Here is a 13779-nt window from a genome sequence, read left to right as displayed (position 1 = left end):
ATCCACCTCAGAGCCTGAGATGTGTCCTGCAGACCCGGGTCTGAATCCCTATGCTGCCACTTCCACCGTTGTGCCCATGATGGGGCAGATTACCCACGTGTCTCATTTCCCTTCTGTGTAACATGTGGATAATAAAAAAATAGCCCCTGCCTTACAGGTTTGCCATGAGGATCAAATACAATAAAGCATGTAAAACGTAGGAAAATGCCTGGCATATGAGAGATTCACAGTAAATGGAAGATAATGTTTTTTTCCCCTTTCTCTCTCAGAGTGAGGTACAGTTAAAAGGTACTTTCACGTGTATTTCCTCAGTTAATCTCCTGTGCTATCCTGCCAGGTAAGTATTGTTATTCTCATATTGCAGATGAGGATACTGAGGCACACAGAGATTGAGCTGACTGGCTTAAGGTCACATGGTTAGTAAGTGGCAGAGTTGGGACTTGAAGCAATGTCTTCTCATTGCAGACCCTAATTTCTTGTCACTCTATCTATCCTCTTACCCTTCAGCTGTTAAACATCTTTTTGCTCTCTGACAATAAAAAACCATTCTGAGGAAAAGATAAATTGCCACATTGTGTTAATAGAAAAAAAAATCTAGCTATTCAACAATGGAGGATAGTTGAACAATGGTACAGCCATAAAATACAGTATTAGGAAGCAACTAAAAATTATATACAAAAGGATATATTTAAGACAATGAAGATTATTCACAATGTAGTAATTAAAAACAGCTGACTAAAATATGTATAACTGTCTTATTTTCATGAATAAATGGAAAGACACTGACATATTAATCAATACCAACATATTAATAATAACTTAAATAGTATGAGTAAGGATTATTTGATCATTTTCTTTATGCTAATCTGTATTTTCTAACTTTAAGAGCTTTTAAATTTAAAAGCAGAAAACATTGGAATATACACATTCAAATGTATACCTTACTGAAACCAACTTAAAGTCTATTTAGTTCTTTTAAGGGAATTTCCCTTGACAGGATCCAAAGCACATTGTTTTATAATGGGGTCTGTATTTGCTCTGAGGAACTGACCTCGTGTTGCAGGACATTAAGCATCTCTGGTCCTGGATACTTTATACCAGTAGCCTCTACACACACACACACACACACAGACATTGTGACAAACACATGCACACATGTTTCCAGGTGCCCCTTGGGTGGGGAAGTGGGAAGCAGCCTGTCTATGCAAAAGAAGCACTCAGCTGCCTACACTGAAATGTCTGCCACCATTGAACAGTGAGCAGCAGGTACCTAGATTTGCAAGGAACACATTTCTGGAATGGAATTTTGATTGCTTTGCCTCCAATAACAGTACACTTTCCCAGCTGTTGCTCTGTAGGGGTCCCAGACCTGAAGAACACTGGTCTGGTGTCTTATGTCTTGCCCAGAGATGCTGTCTTTATCCTCCAAACTTCCCTTAGGAACAGTCAAGCTGCAGAGGTCACACACACTGGGGAATTCTGAGAACACTATCACCCAGGCCCACGAGGGCTCCCTTAGGCCTCCCTCGCTGTACCCTCTGCCCAGCCAGCCTCCGCATCTCCCCAGGAGCACTCACTGCTAACTCCCCTCCTGGCCATTGCATCCAGCTGCCTTGCACTATCATTTATTTCTTTATGAATGGCTCTAAGTGCCTTTTAATAAACCACTCCAGAGTGTATATATTATGGATGTATCTACGTCTTAAATACAGAGCATTGCGATAGGAGTTACTGTTAGCTGTTTTTGGCTGTGATTCTTCCTAGTCCTAACTCCACACCAAGGAATTCTGGAATGTCAGAGCCATGTACTTACTTGGTTTTTCATATTAAGACTTTGATTGCAGTGACCAATGTTACTTAAGTCATTATTCTGAAAGAAAATAGAAAAGTGATTATGTATCACCATCCTTTCTCCTTTCTGATCCCTCATACCCTCCCACGAATCCCGTGCCCTTTCCTTTTTGGAGCCCAGGTCATTCCTTTTTCTTTTCTCCTGACATGTCTCTGTCCACTCATCTGGTGTTAGGTGTACAGTACTGACATGTTTTCCCTGGATGCAGCCCCAGAACCCAGTCCTGTCTTTCCGTCCCTTATTTCTAGCAGTTCTTGCATGTTCTGGCTCTCTTAATGTGAGGCCAAAATCACTCACACCCCTCACCTTCTAAGAAATACGTATTTTGTGTATTTCCCAGTTTTACGTGGTAGGTAGTTTCTTAGTAAACCTTGAGCAGAGTTCAGAGAGAAAATCAAGATGCCTTTTTCATTTGGGCTTTGGGCTTCCTGGAAAGCCAAGGACCTTCTAACAGTGATTTCTGCCTTTGTTTCATAGTTTGAAATTTTCAAAGTTGCTACTCAAAACCATTTCCTTCTTTCTGGATTCTTTTTCTACAATGAGGTACACCTTGGTTATGGCTTTGTGGCATACAAAACTAGACTTTCCATTAAGAGTGACTGAACTGAGTGAAATTTAGCAAATTGTGTCTATTTTTATAAATATCTGTTTTAAAACAATTAAGTAGCATAAAAACCAGTAGTACTAAACAATGCAAAAGGGCTATGTAAAGTATAAGCACTCAGGTTAGATGTCTTTTTCCAAAATCTCGCATTGTTACCTCTCACAAGGGCAGTATACTATTAGATAAACTAATTATGCCGCTTCAACAGATCAGAGAAAGTAAAACTCCCCAGCTCCTGACTTTCCTCCAACTTTTCTGTCAATAAATTAGAAAAGAGAGAATAGACATTAATAAAGGGTAGATCAGACATCTAACCTCATTAAACATGCTGGTCTGGATAAATTAGAGCTGAAGAGAATGGGATCGTGTAGACATATCAACTATGCACAGGCAGTGACCGCCTAAGACTTCACAGAGCAGGACAGGTAACAAAGAACCAGAGACAGGAGGTTGCAATCCCTGCAATCCTAAATTTTATTTTATTGAGACAGGGGTCTTGCTTTTTTGCCCAGGTTGTAGTGCAGAGGCATGATCATGGCTACCTGCATCCTCGGCCTCCCAGGTTCAAGCCATCCTCCCACCTCAGCCTCCTGAGTAGCTGGGGCTACAGGCATGCACCACCACACCTGGCTATTTTTTTTTATTATTATTTTTAGTAGAGATGAGGTCTCCCTATGTTTCCCTGGCTGGTCTTGATCAAACTCCTGGGCTCAAGAGATTCTCCTACTTCAGCATCCCAAAGTGCTGCGATTATAGGTGCAAGCCATTGCACCAGCCTGCAATCCTGAATTTTAAAATACAGAAGGTGAACTTACAAACCTGACAGCAAAAGCAGGCAAGGAGCTAGGAGGGATCCTGGACACCCACAGTCCCAGTAGAGCTGGGTTTAGGGATCATATGATATTGCACCTACAAAGGAGAAATACCCTCCAAGTTTTCACTGATTGTAGCGCTCAACATGAGTCATCAGTGGATGCAGCTGCTCAGAGCAAATGTGATATTCAGCTACGTTAATGGAACTATTATGTTTCCAAAAGAGAGCACAATGACCTCCCTGGACTTTGCATAACTAGCTAAGTCTAAAATACTGAGTCATCTCCACCAATAATGGTAGTGATGATTCTCAGAACCATTTTGTATGAAGAGTTTCATGTGACATTTCTCCTGGGCAACAGGGTCTACACTTAGATTTTGCTTTTTTTTTAAATCACAAACACTGCAGGGCCCCGAGAGACAGACGCTGTGCACTTTATTCTTAATCAAACACTACATCAAGGAATGTTCAGTTTTTTCCCTACTGCTTCTCTACTGTGCCTCAAGGTGGGACTCTTCAACTGTCTGGATAGTTCTGGGCCCTTGAGCCAGTGTGGCTTCCTGGGTGTGGGCCCTATGACAGAGGTAGGGCATGTCTTATGAAGAAACCTCTGTGAGCTCAGCCAGTCAGCCAAGTCAAGGAGGAAAAGTGCCCCCCTGCCCCCAGCACCCTATTTTTCAGTTCAATTTAAGGCAGCTTTTCTAACAATCGGGGCTGTTTAAAAACAAAATGAGCTGCTCTGGGAAGGAGCAAGTTCTTCGTTTTTGGCAGTGCCCAAGCAGCATGTGGGTGACCCACTGAATACTGCTGTGGATTAAGGAAAGGCTTGGCAGGGATGATGCTGGGCGTGCCTCCAAACCTGACTCTGTGCTCCTATGCTCGGACCACCCCGGTCTCTTCTGATAAGACTTCCCAAATACCTCGCTTTTCCTCGTTTGGAGTTAGTAGCCCCCTACAAACTACAATTATAGGATTCTGAATCCATTTTAAAGTAAAATGGATTATTTATCCTCTTATCGCTCTCCATCACCACCAGTACAGCCTCCAATCACTCAGCTCTGACCACTTGAATCCATAAGAAGAGAAAGACTGTATTATTTTGTCTTTCTAGCTTTCCTGGTCCATTAGAAGGACACTGCAGTGCTCCCTCTTTAATCCCTTTAGCTTTTTGGCAAAGCAGCGGGAAAAAACACCTTATGAGGAATGTGAACAGACCACAAGGGGAGCCAACTTGTGATTGTTCTTCCTCACTCACCTGCTTCCCAGTCAGCTCAGTCCAAATCCTTTTGAAGCAAGCGTATGAATTGTTGCTAATTTAGGGCAATTACAGGATTTACAGATTAAACATATCCCCACTGGTTTCCCTAGCAACCGTCTTTGAATCACAGGATGAGATAAAACTATTGTTCTAGTTAATAGAGTCTGATGTTAAGAGAAGTCCAGCCATGTAATTCACAGAGGTATGCACCCTGGTGGGAGCAGAAAGAGTGCTAGGCAGGGAGGCAGCAGACCTCCGTGCAGGTTCCGGTCCTCTGGGGTCAGATCCAGAACAGGAACATATCTCAAGACACTGGTGACAGTGCCCCCAGCAAAAAAAAAAAAAAAAAAAAAAAAGGTTCGGAGCACTGCCAGGGAAGAAAGATGCAGATGTTTCTAAATGAGTGAAAACATTAGCCACAGAATAATCGAAGGCAAGGGGACTACTTGGACAAAGCCAAGACACGATGAAGTCAGGTGCAGGGCCCACTCCTCCAGCTGCCAGACCAGGCATTCAAGCCACCTTGGGCAATGCACGTTATTATGTGACCAGACCTGGGTGGGGTCTGGGAAGGTCAGCTGGCAAGACGGGCATACAAGTTTTGGCTTTTTACCTGCATAATAAGATGCTTGGGTTACATTTCAAAGCCCATTCCAACTCTTCTGGGTAGCAGAGCTTCTCTGATTCTGAACAAATTGAGAAATAGTCGTATTTCAGCAAATACAGATGAATACAGCACCTTTACTGGTTGTTGAGTAGGAGTCCTGAAAGTGGACCTGCAACAGATGACCTTCAAAATGATATAACCCCAGCTGGGTCTGGACCTGCACGCGAGGAGAATTGAGTCTGTGGTGCAGAAACATGGAGGTCAGATGCATGCCTCAAATCGATGAATTCTAGAGACCAAGAAGAGAGACATCAACCTGCAGATCTTGGGCTGGGATTCAACTGTTCTTCCCATAGGAAAGCAGAAGCAATGAAAAAGGTGTCTCAACCTGTGCACAGTCAGCCTAAACAAGAGAGCCCACTGTTTAGGATCCTTCTCCAACCTCCCTAAGAAGAGAAGTCATTCTTTCCCTTGGGGGGAAATAAAAGAGGGAGGGGAAGGAAATAATTTCCCAGTTCCCTAGAGGACAGAAAGTCCTGTTATACGCTGGGAAGAATAATGTTTCCTCTAACACAGGGAGGAGTGTGTTGAATGGAATACCAAAGACATGTAGCTGGCCCATAGTAGATACTCCTTACTTGCCCTTGCTTCCCAGAAAACACAAGTCTAACCACCTACACCTCTGTGCAGAGAGTCTGCAGAACCCAGCAGCCATAACGAAGGCATTTACCACCACCTACACAAATATAGTTCAAAGTCCCTTGGAAAATTAAAATCAACAGTAAGATATTGGATTTCCCAGAACAGCTAAGTACAATGAATATATTAAGTTATTGAATTTTTAAGGGCATATTTTTTGTTTCCCAGTATTTCTTGCTGTAACTATGAAGTTTTATCATTTTCCTTGTTAAAGGAAGAGAAAATGTGTTTATAAGCATGTATTTTGCAAAGCCCGTTGCAGCCAGTCTTTCTGAACTTTCACCATGGGGAGATTCACCCCCAATTCATGAAGTTTCTAGATTCCTTGTGCAGTATCTCAGAGTTCCTCATTTAATAAGCGGCATCTTCATCATACCAAACCCTGTCTTGTATTATATTTGGACAGTGAACACATACATATTTGTTTAAGGGTCACAGAGGGAAGACAACACTCTCAGGAACACTCTAGAGTAAGTGGTTGCACTGGATTCAGCCCTGCAACCCTTCTGTCTTTGCGATGCTTCATGTGCTCCTAGGGGAACTGAGCTTCAGGTTCTTTCTTTCCAGACATTCCCATTCCCCTCTACAAGGTAACTGAGTTCCTGGAGTAAGAAGACACCAATAAAGCCTTTCTAGGGTGGCCTCATTTCTTCAAAGAGCAAACGAAAAATATTTCTCTTCTGATAGGTTGCTGATGCCTGTAATAATAATAATAATAGCAAATATGATGAACATTTATTGGCCCCTGACTCTCTGCCAGGCATGGTGCTAGGTGCTTTGTATTATTTCATTTCTTCTTCACAACAACCCGTGAGGCATTGATTATTATCATCCCCATGTTACTGTTAACTGAAGAATCACAAGGTTCAGAAACTTGGAGAGGAGAGCTTTATTTCTTACAAAGGGTTACAGCCTGCAGGGTGGCCATCCTGGTAGGCTGGGAAGCATAGCCTCCAGCAGAGACCAAAAGCAGGCACTTCAAGGGAGAGAGGGGTAAAGCAGGAATTTATGCTGAACTATTTGGCCAAGTATACATATTCAACAGGTTACAGGGGGCAATAAATATTTAGGAAGTGAGGAATGCTTGCATACATAGCAAGCAAACATGCATGCTGCATGTGTCCCATGTTCACTGTGGGGTGGAGACTTATCAGTGCTTGTTTAACTGCTAGAGTGAAAGAAAACACCTTATGGCAGTTAGAACATAGTTTATTCCTTAAGAGTAAGGGTGTGTGACTTCATTCTTACCTGGCACAGCCTTAAGTCCTGTTTATAATATGGTATCTTATTGCCACAAAGAGTCCATTCCGTCAGCCTTATGATCTCTGTTTTGACATTACGGAAGAGAAAAATGAGGCTTGGAGACTCTCAAGTACCTTTGTGTGCAGTCTCACAACGGGAAAGTGGTGAGACTTTTGCCAGTTTAGACAATTCAATTTTAAATTCTAAATTTAAAACCTTTGCCTCCCACCTACCCATTCCCCCTCCTCCTCAAAGTTGAAGATTTATGATATTTAAGGGAACTCTATTACGTGTTTGCATATTCCTCAAGGGTTTGAGTTTAGGGGTCATTCACACCTGATTTATTCTTTGCTCTCTGTCCTTAGGAAGAAATGAGAGTTTGGGGTGTTATAGAACAGTTGGGAGAAGGTGGAATTTTGGAACCTGTGGACACTCTGGGAAGGAAAGACAATAGGCTGCTTCTCTGCACCCCTCCCCAGGCCAGCTCCAGGCTGACATATTGGAAAGAACAGCAGAAAGGAGCCAGGGGACCGAGATCCTCAACTAACTTGTGGATCCTCAACTAATATGTGAGCTTAGCCCCTAGACTTTCAGTCTCTGGCTGCAGTTTCCTGCACTGTAACACAAACAGGTTAGAATTGATGAATGTCAAGTTTCCTCTGAGTTTTCAGTCTAGGTAATTCAATTCCACATTTACTAGAGAAACTGCTGGGAAAAACTGTGTTTTCTCTGAGAACTTTTTCTGCTTATTTAGCAAATGTTTATATAGTGTTTACAAGTAACTACTGTATACTCTCCTAAGAACTTTATGTACACCAACTTATCTAATCCTCACAATAGACCTATGTGGTATTGTAGGTAGTGATATTATCCTGTTATAGGTAACAGCACAGAAGCATGTGGCGATTTGCTCAAGGTCCCACAGTTTGTAAAAGTGAAGCCAAGTTGAATGTACGCAGTCTGGGTCCAGAGTCTATATCCTTACCTTGATATTATAGTCAGTCCTCTGTATCCACAGGTTCCGCACCCAACCATGGATTGAAAATATTCTAAAAAAATTAAAAATAACAATAAAAGTGACACAAATGAAAAAAAAAGTATAACAACTATTTCCATAGCATTTATATTATATTAGGTATTACAGGTAATCTAGAAATTATTTAAAGTATATGGGAGGAGGTGCATACAAATACTATGCAAATACTATGCCATTTTACATAAGGGACTTGAGTATCTGCGGAGATTGGTGTCCACAAAGGTCCTACAGCCAATCTCCTACAGGTACTGAAGGATGACTAGAGTTTGTTTTTAATCTTATCAACATAGAATTGTGTGTCTGATCAAGTATTCCTCTTTAAGTTGACAACCCAGTTACTTCTCAACTTTATTGCATATACAAGCCCTGGGAGTGTGTGTTTTAGATACTAGGCTCAGCTTTCAGCTTTATTCTGCCTGTCTGTTTTTCTTTCTTCACCCTACCAGGTCTTTTTCCTGTCTATGAGTATATCTCTTTGCAGTTCACCAAAACATCCTTTTTGGAAGATGATAAGACATTTTAAAAAATAATAAAAACAGATTTAAAAATGATTCAACGATACAAGTTGGGAATCCTCCTAAATGGCTTGCTGTATCCCCCAGTGCCTGTGCTGAGCTTTCACAGAATTTGGGAGAGAAAGTGGGGATAAGGGGGGCAGTTCTATCTTAAGATGAACTAGATGCACGTTCTCAACAAGGATGGCAGTGCTGCTCGGGAGGTGTTGGAAAATTGGTTGAATGTGGAGGAATTGATTTTCACAATAATTGGGGGAAGAGGTGCGATTGAGATTTACTGGGCAAGGGAGAAATCTGCAAATGTCCCACAATGAAGGAGACAGTCCTAAACAAATTTCAAACACTCCACTAGAAATTTATGTAGGTAAAAATTTTTATAGTTACCTGAGCCTTGGTCCTAAACTCCATGTTACATATTTTTTTAAAGGATATTTTGCATGGTTTTAAAATATACTGAATTTTTCAGGAATGCAACTCCCATGTAAATCGAGGGAAGATTGTGCTTTGTTTGTTTCGGAACTTTATCAAGAATTGTTCAGCACTTCGAAATATTCCTTCATCAATGACAACGCAGCTTCTGGTATTTGAGTCAACAAGGCAACACACGTTTATCAGCTTTTCATTTGCAGTTGTCACAGTCACATTGATTGTACTTGTATACGCACACAAATATGCTCATTTAGCCTTTATCTCAAAATGTTAAATACAAGGAAAAAGTGTCAACAATAAATATGCTTTGAGTATTGTCTTACTTCTCTTACATCCATATTAACTCCATGTAAGTAGAAGAAAACATCGGCCAACTTTATCCTGTCTCTAGTGTAGTCATGCCTGAACATTTCCAGGTTGAAAAACATATTTTGTTACAAATTACTTTTTATTTATTTATCCTCCATGTAACAGGATACTGTATTGTTTTCTAAATCGTTAGATTATCTATAATTTTTTTCAGGATAGAAAAAGGAATATTGCAAATATATGTATTTAAAATGTCAGTGTTGCATCTGATAGGTTGAGAACCACTAGCTAAGCCTTCAAAGGTGCATGTTCCCAGCACATGTAATGGCCTTCTTCAACTGTATGATTCCCAGCTTAATACAGCCATTTGAGACGTACTAAGGCAGTGCAGAATTGCGGGGCCAAGATCAGAAAGAAAATCTCCAAAAAATTTGGACCATAGTAGATATAAGCTAAAAATTAATTTTTACAAAGGTAATTCTAAAATGCCCATATGCTTGGAAGTTTTAAAACTACTTGCAAATTTCAAAAACCCCTCACAATTAGTATTTTAAAAAAGTTGAAACTAATTAAATGTAAACATTGATAATATCAAAACTTGTGGGATACAGCTAAACCATACTTAGAATAAAATTTACAGCCTGAAATGCATGTAATAAAAGAAGGTTGAAATCAATAGTTTAAGTATACCACCCAAGATTTTAGAAGAGGAAAGGCAAATTAAATAAAAAAGGCAAGGGAGGTAAAAAATTCAAACAGAAAAAAATTAATGAAATATAATACAGATGACAATAAAGAGAATCAGTAGGCCAAAAGTTTGTTCATTAAAAAGTACAATAAGATTGATAAACTGGCAAGACTGATCAAGAAAAATAAAATAAACCAAAAGCAAGAGCCAGAGCAAGCGAGCAAGACAGCAAGAGCAAATTACCCATTATCAAAAATAAAAAGGGTCGGACACAGTGGTTCACACCTGTAATCCCAACACTTTGGGAGGCCAAAACAGGATCACTTGAACTCAGGAGTTTGAGACCAGGCTGAGCAACATAATGAGATCTCATTTCTACAAAAAATAAAATAAATATCCAGGCATGGTGGTGCACACTTGTAGTCCCAACTACTCAAGAGGCTGAGGTAGGAGGATTGCTTGAGCCTGAGAAGTCGAGGCTGCTGTGAGCTCTGGTTGCACCACTACACTCCAGCCTGGGCAACAGAGTGAGACCCTGTCTCAATAAATACATAAATAAATAAAAAGGGGGATATCATCACAGACTACAAAAATTCATCACAGATGCTACAAAGTTAATATGAGGATAACATGAACAATTTTATGCCAATAAACTTGAATTTTTACATATTATGGACAAATTTCTTAAAAAGCACAACTTACTAAAATTGATACAAGAAGAAATAGCGTATATGAATAATCTATGAATATTTTTTAAATTTTATATTCAATTCTGTTCCCACAAAGAAAAGTTGGGCTTCACTGGTAAATTTTACCAAACATATGAGAAAGAAATAGAACAATTACACAGAGTATTCTAGAGAACAGGGAAAAAGGGGAAATTTTCCAATTTGTTTTATAAAGTTCTATAATTTTGGCACCATCAACTTGATACCAAAGAAATTACAGTCAATATTACTTACAAACATAGATGCAAATATTCTAAAAGGAATATTAGCAAACTCAATACAACAATATATAAAAGGTGCAATTGATAGAAACAAAGTTGGATAATTTCTAGAAATGCAAGACTAGTTTACCATTGGAAAAGTCAGGCAGGGTAATTCACATGGTAATTAACACCATGAAAGATAAAAACTGCTGACATCTCAATAGGTTAAAAAATATTTAATTAAATTCAACATCTATTCATGAAAAAAGACTAAGAACTAGGAAAGGAAGATAATTTCTTTAATTTCATCAGGGCCATGTAAAAAGCTAGCATCATAATAAATGGTGAAATGTTGAATGCTTTCTCTCTGAGACTAGGAACAAGACAAGTACGCCCAGAATCACCACTTCTTCACAGTATTCTAATGGAAATCCTAATTACAACAATAACAGAAATTAAACCAAGGGTATAAGGAATAGAAAGAGATAAAATTATGATTGTTTGCAAATGTTATTTGTATATGCAAAGAAAATCCATAATAATTACAATTAAAGTATCACAAATAATAAGTGAGCTTTGCAAGGTTGCCAGATGCAAGGTCAAGATATGAAATCAATACCAGCATTAAAAATTAGAAAATAAAAATTTAAAGCAGATATCATTTCATAGTAGCAACAAAACTACCAAATACTTTTGAATAAATCTAACAAAATATGTAGAAAACCTCTGCACGGAAAATAACGTATGTTGAGAGAAATTACTGAAGACCTACATAAATAGAGAAATACCCCATCTCGGAAGAATGAAGAAAACTCTATGAATCATAAACTCCATTATATGCAATCTCCATTAAAATCACAGCAGTATTTTTTAATAAAAAATTCTGAGCAGCTTCTAAAATATATATGGAAATACAAAGGACTGTAAATAGCCTAAAGCCTAAGGACTTACTCCATCAGATATCAACACTTATAGGTAATTAAACTACAGTAATTAAGACAGTGTGATATTGATGTAAGGGTGGAAAAATAGACTACAGAAGAGAGTTTTCAAACAGATCCACACATACTTGGACATTCAATCTTGCAAGCTGGCATTGTAGAGCAGTAGAGAAAGGATCATTCAGTAAATAGTGCTCAGTCTACTGAGTAACTGTTTGGGGAGAAAAAGAGAAACTTGATGATTATGTTACACCACAAAAAAAATCAATTCTCAGTGTGTGGTAGCTCTAAATGTAAAGAGTAAAATAATAAAGCTTCTATAAGATAAAATAAGAAAATATCTTCATGATGTGAGGCTACAGAAAAAATTTATTAAATGACACAAAGATCACTAACAATAGAGGAAAATATTGATAAATTGGACTATATTACATTAAGAGCTTTTGTTCATTAAATGACATTATTAAAAGAAGGGGAAAAGTAAGCCAAAGAGTGGAAGATATTTGCAACACATGTAAATGTGAGCAACTTGTGTGCAAAACACATGAAAAACTTGTACAAACTGATAAAAATACAGACAATTCAAGATGCCTCCTGTACAAAAAAGAGGATACCAAATAGCTAATATACCTATGAAAGGTGCTCAACCTCATTAGTAATCAAGAAAATACAAATTGAAATAAACACCTGTGACCCAGCAATTCCATTCCTAGGCCTATACCAACAGAAGTGCAAGCACATGCAGACAAAAAGATATTTACAAGAGTGTTGATAACAGCCTTATTTGTAATGGTTCCCAAATGGAAGCAACTCAAATGTCCATTCATAGTAGAAATTGTGGTGTACTCATTTAGTGAAATACCATATAGCAATCATGATGAATAAAACTATACAATGTGAACAAATTTTACAAACATTATTTTGAGCACAGAAATTCAACATTAAAAAATATATACTGTGATGATATATAAATGATTCCACTTACGTAAGGTCAAAAACAAGCAAAACTGGCCAGGAGCAGTGGCTCATGCCTATAATCCCAACACTTTGGGAGACAGGTGGGCAGATCACTTGAGATCAGGAGTTCAACACCAGCCTGGCCAACATGGTAAAATCCTTTCTCTACTAAAAATACAAAAATTAGCCAGGCGTGGTGGCACTTGCCTGTAGTCACAGCTACTTGGGAGGCTGAGGCAGGAGAATTGCTTGAACCTGGGAGGCAGAGGTTGCAGTGAGCTAATATCGCACCACTGCAGCACCCCTGCATTCCACCCTGGGTGACAGATGGAGACTCCATCTTAAAAAAAAAAAAAAAGCAAGCGAAACTAAACTGTAGCTTTAGAAGTCTGTATAGTAAATAAATAGGGAGTCGTTTTGGGGAAGGAACCTGGGCTTGGCTTTTTGGATGATGAAAATGTCCTATGCATGATGTGATGTATTACATGGAGCTATGCGCTGATGATGTATACACTATGTGTACTACATTTCAATATTTTAAAACATGCAGCAACGCCTAAATCAGACTAGGCTCACAGAATTTTTTTTTACACCATTAAATTAATGTAACAGTTTATGTGACAATATATAAGCAACATTGATGAAACAATAGGAAGAAATCATCTATGGTTTATAACTAGTAGTAAGTGAATAAGGTTTTACTCATTGAAGAAAATCTACATGTAGAATATACCCTGAAAAGTTTGAAGAAGGTAGCTCAATGAAGACAAAACTCCTTAGAGGACCCCTAAATGGACTTAAGACTTTAGGCTTCACTGGCATTCAATCACACTCTGTTCTCACCTACAGTTCACAAAGCCAGGACCTACACCCCCTTCCAGTCCCAGCGATACTTTT

At 39.0% G+C, this 13779-nt stretch overlaps 1 protein-coding gene across 1 annotated transcript in view; it reads left to right on the top strand.

Moving 5' to 3' along the window:
• Nucleotides 1-9387, top strand: part of WLS (Wnt ligand secretion mediator) — a 135247-nt gene extending 125860 nt beyond the window's left edge. Inside the window, exon 12 of the mRNA XM_033225257.1 lies at nt 9094-9387. Coding sequence (XP_033081148.1) covers nt 9094-9215 — 122 coding nt within the window. The 3' untranslated portion in view covers nt 9216-9387. The remainder of the gene's footprint in view (nt 1-9093) is intronic.
• The last annotated feature ends 4392 nt before the right edge of the window (nt 9388-13779 follow it).

Source organism: Trachypithecus francoisi, unplaced genomic scaffold (genome assembly GCF_009764315.1).
Source record: "Trachypithecus francoisi isolate TF-2019V2 unplaced genomic scaffold, Tfra_2.0 Lachesis_group12, whole genome shotgun sequence".
In the NCBI taxonomy this organism is placed as follows: domain Eukaryota; kingdom Metazoa; phylum Chordata; class Mammalia; order Primates; family Cercopithecidae; genus Trachypithecus; species Trachypithecus francoisi.
Note: the sequence above shows the minus strand (reverse complement) of the source record. Positions and strands in the feature narration are given on the sequence as shown.